The sequence below is a fragment of the Dasypus novemcinctus genome, chromosome 8 (genome assembly GCF_030445035.2).
Source record: "Dasypus novemcinctus isolate mDasNov1 chromosome 8, mDasNov1.1.hap2, whole genome shotgun sequence".
Lineage (NCBI taxonomy): Eukaryota > Metazoa > Chordata > Mammalia > Cingulata > Dasypodidae > Dasypus > Dasypus novemcinctus.
This window is the reverse complement of record NC_080680.1, coordinates 102,964,209-102,976,988: the sequence shown is the minus strand read 5'-3', so window position 1 is coordinate 102,976,988 and position 12,780 is coordinate 102,964,209. Positions and strand designations below refer to the sequence as shown.

At 39.0% G+C, this 12,780-nt stretch overlaps 1 protein-coding gene across 3 annotated transcripts in view; it reads right to left on the bottom strand.

The window, feature by feature from the left end:
- ASTN2 (astrotactin 2) overlaps nucleotides 1–12,780 on the bottom strand; it is a 950,369-nt gene that overhangs the window by 631,514 nt on the left and 306,075 nt on the right. For all 3 annotated transcript variants that reach the window (XM_058302487.1, XM_058302488.1, XM_058302489.1), the window contains one exon: nucleotides 2,288–2,395. In XM_058302487.1, the coding sequence (XP_058158470.1) occupies nucleotides 2,288–2,395 (108 nt within the window). The remainder of the gene's footprint in view (nucleotides 1–2,287; nucleotides 2,396–12,780) is intronic.

The following is a 12,780-nucleotide window of genomic DNA, read 5'->3' as shown; positions in this document are numbered from 1 at the left end:
GAGAAGGGGGGGAAGATGAGAGGATAGAGGAGGAAGAAGAAGAAAAAGAAAATTAAGGAGAAAATAGGGACAAAAAAACACGCAAAGAAAAAACCCAGGTTACAGAGGAGAAAGGTGTAGCAGAAATGGGATGGAGGAAGAGCTGTGGGTCAGGAGAGACAAAGCAAGGCGCTCTGGTTTCTGCCAATGGGAGGATCAGGAAGGAAGAGCTGGAGGCGGGGCGTCACAGCCTGGTATCCTCAGGGTCGGGAACACAAAGTGAGTGGAGGCTTGGGCCGGATCATTTCTCTCCAGGCTTGTGGTTTGCTTTTGCATTTCTTTAACTTTAACTCAGATTTATGAGGGGCAGGCTCAGTGACAGATGCTTTTCCAATTAGCTGTACCTAGCCCGGGCCTGCAGGGGATCCCACCAGCCCTAATTCTAGCTGCTAGATTTGGGAAGGGAGAAATCAGGTTTAGAATCATTGATCACTGGCGTCTAAAGCTCCACGGTGGCAGATGCCAGAAAGCAGCTGCCAGAAAGGGAGGGGGTGAGGAGTTGGCCCAATTATTCTAATGGCTGCAGAGGCTGTAAAACCTTCCCAGACAATGTGTCAGGGGAGACTCTCCCCACCCGGCCTTTACAGTGAAAGGCACCAAAGGTAGTGATACAGGAAACAACAATGAGGGTTCAAGTAGCAGTAATATCTACCTTACTTCACCCTCAGTATATAATATACCAGGCAGCCTAATACATTATTTTTACATAGCTAAAATTCACCCCCAAACCCATGAGGTTATAAGGCCCATTTTACAGATGAGGAAACTGAGGCATAGAGAAGTTAAATTGTTGGCTACGATTTTATAGCTAATAAGTGGAAGAACTAGAGTTTCAACTTAACTCTAAACGTTTTCCTGTTATATCAGCTGCTTTTTTTGGTGGCAATATCTGACTTTCTAAAACTTCAAAATTAACACAGCGCTTATAAACTGGTAGCCCAGATTCTGTCAATTCAATCGTTGCTCAACCATAGTAATTAAAATTGTTGAGATTGTCCAAAGACATTTCAGTTGATCTGGGAAACCCTGTAGTAAGGGTGGAAGAGAGACTCTTCTTTTGTCTAATAGGATCAGGGTCTTTCAGAGCTGAAAGGGCCTCACCGGCACTGAGGCCACTTTTATGCTTCCCTACCCTTAATAACTGGGTGAGCCAAAAGGAAGCTATGTGATCTAGGCTTTTTGATGGTCTCTTCTTCTGTGGGTGGAGTGCCTGCAAACCAGTTTTGTAAGAAGGTCCTCCCCCACCCCAACCTCCTCCTGCCCCAGGCACCTCTCAGCCCATTTGTGGGCAGAGGCAGAAGGTCCACACAGCCTGCCACATGCCTTCATTAGCTGTCTCTGCATGTCTGCCAGAGGGTATTAGATTCTTTCCGGTTGATGGCCAGAGCCCATGATCACTGGCATGGAGTACACATTTGCACCCCAGGTTCTCTTCAAAGAGTGCACCCTGGCACTCGCTGCTTTTCCATCCTTATAAAATACTCAGTAATGAGAAATTACATTCACAGGATATTGCCTGAAATATGCTACGTTTTCCCTTCAGAGCGTGATTTAGGCATCAGAGAACTGTGGATTTCGGCACAAGGTTTAGCCCTTGCTGGAGTTCTGTTTCAGCATTTGGCATACACTTACACTGAGTGCCATTATGAGAAATAAGTATGCATTGATACTATTTCGTCTGTTGAAGACCATCTAGAAAGTCACAGGGTGCCCTATTATTAATAGTGAACATTTGGAAAACTCTGCCCTTGACATCAGTATCAGATAGAATTTCCTCAAAAACTGCTTAGCTCTATCCCACAGACCCTGTATATTTTACTGCTTTCTGCACTTTGGCTTCTAGGTAGCTCCTTTTAAGAACTACATAACGAGCATGGCATAGAATAATCTGAATTTGAATCATTTTCCTTATTCATATTTTCCTTTCAACCTGATTTCCTTAGTTATTTCATTTCCTATGCTGATTTTTAAAAAAATCACATAAACCTTTGAAAATTACTTCTAAATCATTTGAGAAATGAGGTAGGACACAGAGTAAATAAAGATGGAAGTGGGGAAAGGATGCAAAGTGTGAGACTAGCATAGCCAGAGGCCCAGATATTGAGTGAAGGGTTAAAGAGATTGTAACCTGAATGAAAGAAAACAAATGCAAGTTTGTCACTGAGCACATCATTTGCTTCCCAGGCTTCTTCCTATAAACTATGGTTCTGGAACCTTTCTAAGGTAGTACGTATTCAGGTCTTCTTACCTTTGCTGCGACGACGACTACGGTACTGCTCCGTATAGAAGGTCAGCTGTGTTTCGTCATCTGCCTCCGAACCTGAAGTCCCCTTGGTTCTCCCAAAGCTGATTCCCCCTGTGAGGAAGCACAATCCATTAGTCAGTCCTGCAGGTCTCCAACGCTACTTCAATACTTCAACCCTCCCCATGATCAGTAACCCCATCTCCAGGCTTCTCCACGTAAGTCGCAAATGACCCAGGAAGCCACATGATTAATGGAAAAAGTTCAGGCTTTTCAGAGAGGCAGATCTAGGTTCCATCCATGGCCCTGCAGTTTCCTGGCTGTGTGACCTTGAGGATTCACTTCACCTTTCTGAGCCCTGGATTCTCTATAAAATATGCATAATACCTATTCGTCTTCTAGGATAGCTTTAAAGATTGAAATAGATATGATATATAAAATACCTGATGAATGATGGACACTAAATAGTTGATAGCTATTTTTGCTCAGTATGATGAGCTACTGAGCAACAAAATTCTGTGGGCAACTTAATTTTCCCAACATTTCAATCAAGTGCTTACTATATGCCAAGTACTAGGGGTACAGAGATAAATACAGCCCAGTCCTCACCAGCCAGTGGAACAAATGGGATTCTGAGGACAAATGGGATCCTAAGGACTCTTAAACCTAATTCATGGCATGTGTTGACCACACAATGTAGCTCTGAGTATATGCAGGGAGAACAATCTATTCCAACATGAAGGATCTAGGAAGCCTTTATAGAGGAAGGAAGATTTAAGCCAGGGCTTAGAAGATGATGGATGGGGCTTCAGTGATCAAAGCAGGCATTTCAAGGAGAGGAAAGTGCTAGAGCAAAAGCCCTGGGAATGGAGTGTGTGGGTGATTTAAGACAACACTGGGACAAGAACTGACTGAGAAGGATATGCTGTAGCCACAGTGGAAGGCCCTGAAGTCTGACTTAAGGACTGGGAGGTGTTACTCTGCATGTCAAGGAAGGTTCCAGAGCAAAAGAATGACTTGGTCATTCTGCAATGTGTGGGTACCAAGAAGGACACTCAGTGGCACCCAAGTTTCAGAATGGGTTTCAGGCAAGGCAAGCAGTTAGGAGGCTCAGTGACAACCCAGGTGAGAGGGGCTAAAGGCCTGGACTGGATTAGGGGCAGAGAGGATAAGGATGAGGAGACGGGGCAAGAGGGGCTTTAGAGATAAGTTTTGAGGGCTGTGGAAGGGAGAAAGGGCAAAGTATTCACTGCTATGAGTGGATTACAAAAAAGATCATGAAAAAAGGTTAAAAAAGCAAACATGCCAAAATAATAATAGTAGTAAATTCTATAGGAAGGAAGGAAATATAGGTAATTTTAATTTTTTAAAAAAGAGAGCAGAATGTGAAACAGGAGGGTTTAAAGGATGTGTAAACATTAACACTTTACCCTAATGAGGACACAGGGAGGTGAGAGCTCATCTTGTGGGGTAAACAGGTTAAGGGGCAAGTAGGTATGCAGGAGCTAACAGGGACTTTGGTTTTGAAAATGGTTTAGTCACTGGGGCTCCAGACACCTACATTAATAGACTATTTCTGGCAGGAGATCCACAAATTTGGTAAAAAGTAGTTGCCTCCTGGATGGAGAATTAAGTGCCTGGAAGAATGTTATGGAAGGGAAGCTACTTTTGCCAACCCTTTGTATCTTATGAATCAAGCACCATCTGAACAAATTACCTATTCAAAATTTCTGCCTGAGGAAAAGAAAATACACATTAGTGGGAAAAATTAATTAAATTCACCAAAAGATTTACTATGTAGTTTCCTCCTATAGGGCATTTGAAATGAAATTCAGTATAAGAAATTCTACTTGTAACCACTATCTCAGCAATATGGTTATTACCCATTCGTTCATTCATTTCAGCAACACGTTGAGAAATGTACCATGAACCCAGAAAATTTTAAAACATTATTATATATAATCCACAGTGATATATCTATAAGGACATTTAATTAATAAACAAGGAAATGAAATAAAGAAAGGAAAAAATTGAACAGGGTCTCAGGGAACTAAATGACAGCAAGAAACATGCAAACATATGTATCATGGGTGTTCCAGAAGGAGAAGAGAAGGGAAAGGGAGCAGAAGGAATATTTGAAGAAATAATGGTAGAAAATTTCCCAACCCTATTCAAGTACATAGATATCCATGCCCAAGAAGTACAAACATACCCAAATAAATCCTAATAGGCCTACTCTGATACACATACTATTCAGAATGTTAAATGCCAAAGACAAAGAAAGAATCCTGAAAGAAGCAAGAGAAAAGCAATTCATCATATACAATGCATGCCCAATATGATTAACTGCTGATTTCTTATCAAAAACCATGGAGGCAAGAAGGCAGTGGTATGATATATTTAAGATACTGAAAGAGAAAACCTACCAGCCAGGAATTTTATATCCAGCAAGACTGTCTTTCAAAATGAGGGTGAGTTTAGCAGATAAAGTGAAACAGGGAGAGTTTGTAACAAAGACACTGGCATTGCAGGAAATACTAAAGGGAATGCTGAAAAGAAAAAGAAAGGAGAGAGAGGGGCTTGGAAGACAGTCTAGAAATGAAGATTATATCACTAAAAGTAACAAAAGGTATAAAGAGAGTGGTGAAAACAAGATATGACAGACAAAATCCAAAGATCAAAATGAGTGATGTAAGAACTACCTTTACAGTAATAACATTGAATATTAATTAATTAAACTCCCCAATAAAAAGACACAGACTGGTAGAATGGATAAGAAAATATAAGCCATCTATAATGTGTCTACAAGAGACTCACCTTAGACCCAAGAATACAGTTAATTAAAAGCGAAAGACTGGGTAGTGGATATGGCTCAAGCAGTTGAGCACTCACCTCCCACATGGAAGGTTCTGGGTTGTTCCTGGTGCCTCCCGAAAAACAAAAACAAACAACAAGCAAAACAAATGAAAAAACTAACTCAGGGAAGCCAATGTGGCTCAGTGGTTGAGCACCAGCTTCCCACATACAAGGTCTCGGGTTCAATTCCCAGTCCACGATACCTAAAAAAAAGTGGAATACTGGAAAAAGATATTCTATATGTGCAGTAACACCCCCCCAAAAAGCTGGAGTAGATATACTTATATCAGAAGAAATAGACTTCAAAAGAAAAGCTGTTATTAGAGACAAGAAAGGTCATTATATACTAATAAAAGAGGCAATTATCCAGGAGGAAGTAAAAATCATAAATGCATATGCACGCAACCAGGATGCCTCAAATTACAGGAGGCCAACACTGGCAAAAGTGAAGGGAGAAATAGGTGTCTCTACAATAATGGTTCGAAACTTCAATACACTACCTTTCACCACTGGACAGATCATCTGGGCAGAGGATTAGTAAAGAAACAGAGAGCTTGAATAATATGACAAATGAACTAAACCTAATAGACATATATAGACCATTGTATGCCAAAACAGCATGATATATACTTTTCAAGTACTCGTGGATCCTTCTCCAGGACAGACAATATGTTGGTTACAAAGAAGATCTCAGTGAACTTAAAAAGATCAAAATTATACAAAACACTTTCTCTGATCATAATGGAATAAAGTTGGAAATCAACAACAGGCAGAAAAATGGAAAATTCACAAATATATGGAAATTAAACAACACACTATTCAATAATCAGTGGGTCAAAGAAAAACTTGCAAGAAAAATCAATAAGTATCTTGAGACAAATAAAAATGAGAACACAACATATCAGAACATAGGGCATGTAGTGAAGCAGTGCTGAGAGGGAAATTTATAGCCTTGGATGATTACATTAAAAAAGAAGAAAAAGGGAAGTGGCTGTGGCTCAACTAGTTAGGCTCCCGTCTACCATATGGTAGGCCCTAGGTTTGTGTCCCAGAGCCTCCTTGTGAAGGCAGGCTTGCCTTAAACTGCAGAGAGCCACCAGCTTGGGTGCCACAGAGAGCCACCAGCCCACAAGCACAGCGGAGTGCTAACTCAGCAAGGTGACGCAACAAAAAAAGGAAGACAAGCAAAAATGCAGAAGAACACGCAGCGAACGAACATAGAGAGCAGACAGCAAGCAAGCCACAAGGGGGGGTGGGGAATAAACAAATAAATAAATAAGTGAAAATAATAAATAAAGACATAGAAGATTGCAAAGCAAATGGACACAGAGAGCAGACAGCAAGCAAAATGCCACGGGGGGGGGGGGGATTAAAAAAAAAGAAGAAAGAGCTAAAACCAATGACCTAACTACACAGCTCAAGTGACTAAAAAAAGAAAAATAAAACAAAAACAAACCATGCCCAAAGCAACAGAAGGAATGAAATAACAAAGATTAGAGAAGAAGTAAATGAAATTGAGAACAAAAAAGCAATAAAGAGAATGAACAAAACCAAAAGTTGGTTCTTTGAGATCAAAAACAGTGACAAACCTTTGGCTAGACTGACAAAAAAAGAGAGAGAGAATATGCAAATAAATAAAATCAGAAATGAAAATGGGGTCATTATTACTGATCCCACAGAAATAAAAGAGATCGTAAGTGGATAGTGTGAACAACTGTACCCCAAAACAAACTAGACAACATAGATGAAATGGAATAATTCCTAAAAACATACAAACAACCTGCTCTGAGTATAGAAGAAAGATCTCAACAAATCAATCATGAGCAAAGAGATTGAAACAGTAATCAAATTAACTCCCCAAAATGAAAATACCAGCACTAGATGGTTTTACAGGTGAATTCTACCAAACATTCAAAGAATACCAGTCTTATTCAAACTCTTCCAAAAAATTTAACAGGAAGGAATGTTGCCAAGCAGCCAATATGCAGCCAATATAAACCTAATACAAAAGTCAGATAAAGATATTTTGAAAAAATAAAATTACAGTCCCATTTCCCTAATGAATATGGATGCAAAAATCCTCAACAAAACACTTGCTAATCAAATCCAACAACACATTAAAAGAATTATTCTTCATGATCAAATGGGTTTTATTCCAGGCATGCAAGGTAGGTTCAATCCAAGAAAATCAATCAGCATAATACACCACATTAATAAATCAAAGACAAAAAAAACATATGATCATCTTGATTGACGCAGAAAAGGCATTTGACAAAATTCAGCATCCTTTCTTGATAAAAATACTACAAAAGGTATAAGTCAAAGGAAACTTTCTCAACATGATAAAGGACATATATGAAAAACCCACAGCTAACATTGTACTCAATTGTGAAGGACTGAAAGCTTTCCTGTTGAGATTGGGAAAAAGACAAGGATCCCCAATGTCACCACTATTGTTCAATATAGTGCTAGAGGTTCCAGCTAGAGCAATCAGGCAAGAAAATAAAATAAAAGGGGTCCAAATTGGAAAGGAAGAATTAAAACTTACACTATTTGCAGATTATATGATCCTATTCCTAGAAAATCCTCCCAAAATCTAGAACAAAACTACTATAGATAATAAATGAATTAAGCAGAGTGGCAAGATACAAGATTAATATGCAAAAACCAGTAATGTTTCTATATACTAGTAGTGAGCAATCTGAGGTGGAAGTCAGGAAAAAAATCCCATTAACAATAGTTTCAGAAAGAATCAAATATTTAGGAATAAACTTAACCAAGGATGTAAAGTACTTTATTCAGAAACCTACAATGCATTGCTAAAATAAATCAAAGAAGACTAAACAAATGGAAGGACATTCCATGTTCATGGATTGGAAGACTGAATATTGTTAATATATCAATTCTAATGAAATTGATATACAGACTCAATATGATCCCCATAAAAGTACAACAGCCTTTTTAAAATGAATGGAAAAACCAATTATCCAATTTATTTGAAAGGCTAAGGGGACTCAAATAGCCAGAAACATCTTAAAAAGGAAGAACAAAGTTGGAGGACCCTCACTTCCAGACTTTAAATCATACAATGGTATAAACAGCATGGCACTAGCATAAAGATAGACATATAGACCAACACTGAATTGATGAGGCATAAACAGACCCTCACATCTACAGTCAGTAATTTCTGACAAGGCTGTCAAACCCATCCAGCTGGGGCAGAACAGTCTATTCAACAAATGGTGCTGGGAGAACTGGATTTCCATAGAAAGAAAGAGGACTGCTCCCTCCCACTTTATAGAAAAATTAACTCAAAATGAACCAAAGGCCTAAATATAAAAGGGAGAACCATAAAACTCCTAGAAGAAAATGTAGGGGACATCTTCAAGATCCGGTGGTATTTATGTATAAAAAATTCATTGCATCTTTCATCACCATAAAAATAAATGATCTTATATGTACAGTAAAAAAAAAAAAAAAGGATCTGGTGGTAGGTGGTGGTTTCTTAAACCTTACGCCAAAAGCATGAGCAATGAAAGAAAAAATGGGTAAATGAGACCTTCTCAAACTTATAACACTTTTGTGTTTCAAAGGCCTTTATCAAGAAGGTGAAAAGGCAACCCACTCAATGGGTGAAAATATTTGCAAACCACATATCCTATAAGTGTTTGATTTCCATGCTATATAAAGCAATCATCCAAGTCAACAATAAAAGATCAAGCAATCCAATTTTAAAAATGGGCAGAAAACTTAAAAATTCTATTCCAAGGCAGTAAGAATATAGTGTGCATGGGTAAAATACAATTAATATAACTTTGGACTATAATTAACAAAAATACTGTAATATTCTTGCATCAATATCAAAAAAAGGTACTATATCAATGCTAAGGGTCAATAATGGGAAATTATAGGATTTTTTTCTTTTGGACTAAGAAAAAATGTTCAAAGGTTTACTTGGGCAATGACTGCACTACTCTGTAATGAAAGTGAGAGCCACTGAGTGTACTCTTTGGATAGAAAGTGCTAAGCATGGGACTGTATAACACAGTGAATCATGTGGTGGAAGATGGACTGTTGTTAACAGCACAAATTTGTTTTCTCATGAACTATAACAAATGTACAATATTAATATATAGTGTTAATAATCGGAGGTGTATGGAAAAATATTTCCAAATGTACACGATGGACCATAGTTAATGGTAATAGTGTAATTATTTTCTTTCACAATCCTGTAACAAATGTTCCAAAACAATGTAAGGTGTTCGTGGTGGGGGTGATGCATGGGAATCCTACATATTACGCATGACTGTTTTGTAAGTTCACAACTTCTCTATTTTTTTTCAAAAGTAGGCTCTTGTGGTCCTTTTGCTGCCCCCTCTACCTTCCATCCCCTGAGCCACTGGCATAGAGACAGCACGGCACACACTCCCATTGCAGGTCCCTGGTCCTGGATACAGAAGGAGCAGAGTAGCATGCTGGAAACATGCATGTCTCTGCCCATCTTTCCGGTAACTGAATCAGGAAACTTGTTAAGGGCTTGCTGTCCAGAAATTTTCCCTATATGTAGAAGGCAACTCTCAGAGCTCTTCTACAGAATGCCACAAAAGAACATTCAAACTGAAGCTTCCTGGAGCAAAGATGTGCTGGTTCTGGGACATATAGGGCAGTGAGTAGACCATGAGGAAGTGCAGTTTCCTAGGGAAGAGGAGGCATTTGAATGAATGAAAATAACGGAATTCCTAGGGCCATGTACACACATGCCCAGGAAAAGAGACATGTCCGAAAGCACCAGGAAGGACACCACACTCTTGTTCCAAGCTCTTCTCTAAACACAATGTGTGGATAAGTTCTCACGGAGAGAACCCATATAGGCCCATCATCAAGGCTGGTAAAGGTGTTTTCTTTTTTCCTTCTCCTTGTTTTGTTTTTTTTAGCTTCTGGCATTTAAGGAAATCTCTGTCATAATACTAGCTGGAAGAAATTTCCTCAGAGTCTAAGTTCCAGTGGTGACACATTAATACATCAAATATACAGAATATGCAGGTTTCAACAAAAGATTATAAGACATACAAGAAACAGGAAGTGATGGCCCTGGTAAAGAAGGTTAAGCATCAGAAACTATCAGTGAGGAGGGTCAGACCTGGGAATAACAGAAAAAGACTTTTAAAATGGTCCTAAGTATGATCAAGAAGCTAAAGGAAAACATAGATGAGGAATTAAAAAAAATAAGGAAAATTACAGATGGACACAAAGAGATTATAAATAAAGAGATGGAAATTATGAAAAGGAATCAGAGACACAATAAAAAAATAAAAATTTCATGAGAGGGATTCAACAGCAGATTGGAGATGGAGAAAGAATCAGTGAATTTGAAGTTAAGTCATTTGAAATCATTCAGTCTGAAGAGGAGAAAACAAAAAGAATGAAGAAAAGTGAAGATGGGAAACGGACTTTGGCCCAGTGGTTAGGGCGTCCGTCTACCACATGGGAGGTCCGCTGTTCAAATCCCGGGCCTCCTTGACCCATGTGGAGCTGGCCCATGCGCAGTGCTGATGCGCGCAAGGAGTGCCGTGCCACACAGGAATGTCCCTCCCGTAGGGGAGCCCCACACGCAAGGAGTGTGCCCTGTAAGGAGAGCCACCCAGCGCGAAAGAAAGTGCAGCCTGCCCAGAAATGGCGCCTCCCACACTTCCCGTGCCGCTGATGACAACAGAAGGGGACAAAGAAACAAGACGCAGCAAAAAGACACAGAAAACAGACAACAGGGGGAGAGGAATTAAATAAATAATAAAAAAAATAAAAATCTTAAAAAAACAAAAAAAAAAAAACCCAAGTCTTTAAAAAAAAAAAAAAAAAAAGTGAAGAGAACCTGGGTAAACTGTGGGGCACGGCACCATAAAGTGTAACAATATACACACGTGGGAGTCCCAGGAGAAGAAAGGGGAAGAGAGAATATTTGAAGAAATAATAGCTGAAAACGTCCCAAATTTAACAAAAGACATAATATACACATCGAGACACTCAACAAACACCAAGCAGACCCATGCTGACACATATAATAACCAAATTGTAGAATGCCAAAGACAAAAAGGGAATTCTGAAAGCCACAAGAGAGAAGCAATGAGTCACTTACAAGGAAGCCTCAATAAGATTAAGTATGGATTTCTCATCAGAAACCATGAAGGAAAAAGGCAGTGGGAAGACAAATTTAAGGTGCTAAAAGAAAAAAATCCCAACCAAGAAGTCTATATCCAGCAAAACTTTCTTTCTAAAATGTGGGATTGATTAAGACATTCCCAGAAAAACAAAAGCTAAGTGTGTTTGTCATCACTAGACTAGCCCTATGAGAAAGGTCAAAGGGAGTTCTGCAGTTTAAAAGGAAAGGACACTAGACAACAGATCAAAGCAACATGAAGAGGTAATAACATGGCTAAATTTAAACACAAGTACGATTGTTTATTTCCTACAGAATCTAAAAGATAAATGCATAAAATGTAATGATAAATCAATGGTTTTGGACTCAATAATGTATATACAGATATATATAAATACATGTAATTGGTGACAAGAACATCATAAAGGTGTGGGGAGAAAGGGTATAGGAACATAATTTGTACATGCTATTGAAGTTATGTTGATATACTAAAGGAAACTGTTACAGATTTAGGTTGATAAATTTAAGTCCCATGGTAAACACAAAGAAAATATAGAAGAACATGCAAACTGACAGAGACTGAAAGTAGAGTACAAGTTTCCAGGGGCTGGAGGCAGAAAGAATGGGGAGTTAATGCATAATGGGTATGGCATTTCTGTTTGGGTTGATGGGAAATTTTTAGTAATGACAGTGGTGAGGGTACCACAACATTGTGAATGTGATTAATTCCATGGAATGGTATGTTTGAGAGTAGTGGAGATGGGAAAGTTTATGTTATATATATGTTTCCACAATTAAGAAGCAAGGGAAGGAGGGCAACAAAAGATATAATGTCAGTTAAATGTAATATGTGATCCTGGCTGAGACATAAGGGGCGAGAAAAGACTTAAAGGATATTATTTGGACATATAAAAAACTGGAACATAGACAGTAAGCTTTATATCAATATTAAATATCTTGAACTTGATAACTGTACTTAAGCTGGTTACATAGTGAATATTCTTTTTCTTAGGCAATGTACATGGAAATATTAAATGTTCAAGGAGAATGATATATACAACCTACTCTCAAATATTCAGAAAATGAGATGAGAGAGAGAAAGAGAGAGAGAAATAGAGAGTTGAGTAAGGGAGGGAGGGAGGGAGGCAGAATGATATTGCAAATGTTAAAATTGGTATATCTGGGTATCCAGGGAGGGGACAATGTGAGAGTTCTCTATATGGGGTTTGCAGTATTTTTGCAAGTGTCCTTGATTTTTTTTTTTTCTAAGATTTATTTTATTTATTTACCCTGCCTCCTTGCCGCTTGTTCACTGTCTACTCTCTGTGTCCATTCACTGCACGTTCTTCTGTGTCTGCTTGTCTCCCTTTGTTGCATCATCTTGCTGCACCAGCTCTCCGGGGCATGGCTGTCAGCTCCCCTCAGGCGTGGGCTGTCAGTTCCCCGAGGGCACAGGCCAGCTTGCCTTCACAAGGAGGCCCGGGGAAGA